Below are 3,713 nucleotides of genomic sequence, written 5' to 3'. Positions count from 1 at the left end.
TGGAGCTTGAAGCCGTTCCCTCTCGTTCTGTCACTAATGACCTGTGAGAAGAGACCAGCCCCAACCTCTCTACAGTGTCCTTTCACGGAGCTGTAGAGAGTGATGAGGTCTCCCCTCAGCCTCCTCTTCCTCACACTAAACAGCCCCAACTCCCTCAGCCGCTCCTCAGATGATTTGTTTTCCAGCAAAAACACCCCCAGCTCTCTCAGCCTGTCCTCACAGCAGAGATGCTCCATCCCTCTGATGATCTTTGTGGTCCCTCCGCTGGACCCGTTCCAACAGATCCACATCCTCCCTGTGCTGAGCCGGACACAGTGCTCCAGGTGGGGTCATGATGTCACCTTCTCACCTTTTCATAGACTCATAGAATTGCCCAGGCCAGAAGGGACCTCCAAAGCCCATCTAGTCCCACCCCCCCGCAGTCAGCAGGGACACCCCCAACTAGACCAGGTTGCCCAGGGCCTCATCAGGCCTCACTAGGCCTCACCTTGAATATCTCCAGGGAAGGGGCCTTAACAACCTCCCTGGGCAACCTGTCCCAGTGCTCCACCACCCTCACAGTGAAGAACCCTCTCCTCATCTCCAGTCTAAATCTGTTCCCCTCCAGCTTGAAGCCATTGCCCCTCGTCCTGTCACTGCAGGCCTTTCTAAACAGGCTCTCCCCAGCCTTTCTCCCTCCCTTTTCGGTCCCTTTCTCTCGTACCTCATTAACCCCAACGTGTCCCACAGCCCTCACAGCTCTGCTTCACACCCCCAGAAGCTGTGGCGTGGTTTTACTCCATACATGCACTGACTGCACAAGCTCAAAATACTGCTCTCTACCTCGGTGGGGAATTTTCGAGGTCTGCAGGAACACGATCTCTAAGGTGTCCACCCCTCAGTTTACCAGAAATGGGTCAGAATATTAAGCATGACCGGAGCAGGGATGGAAAAGGGGAAATGGTGCTGAGAATAAGGACAACACTGATCCAGGCAACACCTGTACTCACACTGGCAGCCGATCTGGTGGGTGGCATTCAGGAGGCGAACGCACGGCGCCGTTTTGTTGAGGGGGATGTAGATCTTCCTCTCCACAGAGTTCCCCTGGCAGCAGCCTGAGGGGAAGACACAGCCTCACCTCAGAGAGGGACAAACTAGGGGGTCCCCGCGTCTCAAAAGGCATCTCCCCAACTCAGGTGGGAAAGAGGAGCCCCTCCACAACCCCGAGGGGGGACAGGCGAGGGCTCCCAGCGCCACCCTCTCAAATGGAGCCAGACGAGGCCCTCCCTACCTCCGCCTCAGGCGCGGAGCGGCCCCGAACCGGGCGAGGGCTGCTCTGTCCCGTCCCGCCCCTCTCCCATTGAGCCTCACCCGCTAGCAGCAAAGCGAGAAGCAGCCCCCACCAGGCCGGGAGCGGGGCCCGGCAACTCCCCGCGGCGGCCTCCATCCCCCGGCTGCCCCAGGATCTCCCCGCCGCCGCCGCCGCCGCCGCCGCCATCTTCCCAGCCCTTTCCGCTTCCTCCCTCACGGGGTGGGGGGGGCCGCTCTGCGCCGACGGGAGGACCCAGACTCTATGGTCGGGTGGCGGCGGAAGCGGAAGTCAGCGGGGGGCACTTCCGGGGCGCCGACGTGGAGGGTCGGGGCGGCGGCGGCGGAGGAGCTGAGGGCGGTGGCGGCAGAGGAGGAGGAGGGCGATGCTGACCAAATTCGAGACTAAGTCGGCCCGGGTGAAAGGTAACGGTGGGTTCGGGACGTGCCGGGAGCCGTTAGGGAACCCTTAGGGAACCCTTAGGGAACCCTTAGGGAACCGGGGAGGCAGCGCTGGGGTCTCCGCTCCCCCCCCGAGGGTCCTTGGGTGGGGGAGGCCGGGGGGCTCTTCCAGGCCTCTGGGCTCCCAAGTGAGCCGAGGCCTCGCTGTCACGTCTCTCTGTGCCTCGGCAGGGCTCAGCTTTCACCCCAAGCGGCCCTGGATCCTCACCAGCCTGCACAATGGCGTCATCCAGCTGTGGGATTATCGGATGTGCACCCTCATCGACAAATTCGACGAGCACGATGGTCAGTGTGCGCGGGGGGAAGGTGCTGGGAACCTGTTGTGGGGGAAGAGAAGGGTGCAGGAGGGGGAAGGGAGGTTCTTCTGAGGCTTCTGCCTCTTTGACTGCAGATCCTCTTTATTTTAGCTTATGTTTCCTTGTGGCCAATTTGCTGGCTTGTTTTGCACATGAAGTGAGGTAATTGTTTTGGGTTTGCTATGAAAATGAACCTGCAAATACAGAATCACAGAATCTTCGAGGTTGGAAGGGACCTTAAAGATCATCTTGTCCAACCGTCAACCTCACTGACAAAAATAGACACCCCCACAACAAACAAGGAGCATCATCACTAAACCATCCCTCCCAGCACTACATCAACCCGGCTTTTGAACACCTCCAGGGATGGGGCCTCAACCCCCTCCCTGGGCAGCCCATTCCAAGGGCTGAGAACCCTTTCAGGGAAAAAATTGTTCCTAATATCCAGCCTGAACCTCCCCTGGGGCAACTTGAGGCCATTTCCTCTTGTCCTGTCGCCTGTGACTTGAGAAAAGAGACCGACCCCCACCTCTCTACACCCTCCTTTCATATTAAAAAGGGCCAGGATGTTTTGTGAGGACCGACCCCCATCTCTCTACACCCTCCTTTCGTATTAAAAAGGGCCAGGATGTTTTGTGAAGGGCTGCTGCAGGCATCTCGATGGCTTCAGACTGGAAGAGGGGAGATTTGGATGAGATGTGGGGCAGAACTTCTTCACTGTAAGAGTGGTGAGAGCCTGGTCCAGGTTGCCCCGAGAAGCTGTGGCTGCCCCATCCCTGGAGGGGTTCAAGGCCAGGTTGGAGTTGGCTTGGGGCAACCTGGTCTCATTGAAGATGTCCCTTCCACTAGAAGGGATGGAACCGGATGGTCTTGAAGGTCCCTTCCAACCCCAAACGTTCTGTGATGCTCTGGCGATTCCACCACTTCCCTGGGTTGGAGGGGACCTCCAAGTTCATCCATCAAGACCAACCATCAACCCACCACTGCCCAACCCACCATTGCCCCGTGTCCCTCAGCACCGGCTTTTCGATCCCTCCAGGGATGGTGTTTGGGGAGTGGAGCCATGGGATGAGGGGGAAGAGTTTTAAACCAAAACTGAGGAGATTGAGCTGAGCTGTGGGGCAGAACCTCTTTGGTGTGAGGGTGGTGAGAGCCTGGCCCAGGTTGCCCCGAGAAGCTGTGGCTGCCCCATCCCTGGAGGGGTTCAAGGGCAGGTTGGAGGGGGCTTGGAGCAGCCTGGTGTGGTGGGAGGTGGCCCTGCCCAGGGCAGGGGGGGAACTAGATGGTCTTTAAGGTCCCTTCCAACCCAAACCATTCTGTGATTCCGTGAAAGAAACAGGTTTGGGAATGGGATCTCAGACTGTATGTGACTTCTTGTTGTTGCTTTGAAGCTCTTAATTTTTCAATAGCAATAGGATTTAGGAAGAATGCAATTTTTAAGTCATACAAAGGACTGCTCCAGCCACTTTGCTTTGTCCAACCTGCTCTTCCTATTTTGTAGGACCTGTTCGAGGTATTGATTTCCACAAACAGCAGCCTCTGTTTGTCTCTGGTGGTGACGATTACAAAATAAAGGTAATATTTGACCCTTTTAGCTCTTGTTCCCTCCCTTCCAGGGAAGGGAGTGCGCAAAGAAACTGGTTAAAAGATGAGAAAGGGGGTGGGTGG

At 57.2% G+C, this 3,713-nt stretch overlaps 2 protein-coding genes across 2 annotated transcripts in view; one reads left to right on the top strand and one right to left on the bottom strand.

Moving 5' to 3' along the window:
- NCSTN (nicastrin) overlaps positions 1–1,489 on the bottom strand; it is a 24,634-nt gene extending 23,145 nt beyond the window's left edge. The window contains exons 1-2 of the mRNA XM_014957333.1: positions 1,351–1,489; positions 990–1,094 (exon numbers count right to left, since the gene is read on the bottom strand). Coding sequence (XP_014812819.1) covers positions 990–1,094; positions 1,351–1,477 — 232 coding nt within the window. The 5' untranslated portion in view covers positions 1,478–1,489. The remainder of the gene's footprint in view (positions 1–989; positions 1,095–1,350) is intronic.
- Positions 1,490–1,587: 98 nt separating this feature from the next.
- The window catches only part of COPA (coatomer protein complex subunit alpha), a 44,862-nt gene continuing 42,736 nt past the window's right edge, over positions 1,588–3,713 (top strand). The window contains exons 1-3 of the mRNA XM_014957332.1: positions 1,588–1,713; positions 1,921–2,034; positions 3,547–3,620. Coding sequence (XP_014812818.1) covers positions 1,674–1,713; positions 1,921–2,034; positions 3,547–3,620 — 228 coding nt within the window. The 5' untranslated portion in view covers positions 1,588–1,673. The remainder of the gene's footprint in view (positions 1,714–1,920; positions 2,035–3,546; positions 3,621–3,713) is intronic.

This window comes from Calidris pugnax, unplaced genomic scaffold (assembly GCF_001431845.1).
Source record: "Calidris pugnax isolate Ruff unplaced genomic scaffold, ASM143184v1 scaffold305, whole genome shotgun sequence".
NCBI classification, from domain to species: Eukaryota; Metazoa; Chordata; class Aves; order Charadriiformes; family Scolopacidae; genus Calidris; species Calidris pugnax.
This window is presented reverse-complemented; position numbering and strand designations above follow the sequence as displayed.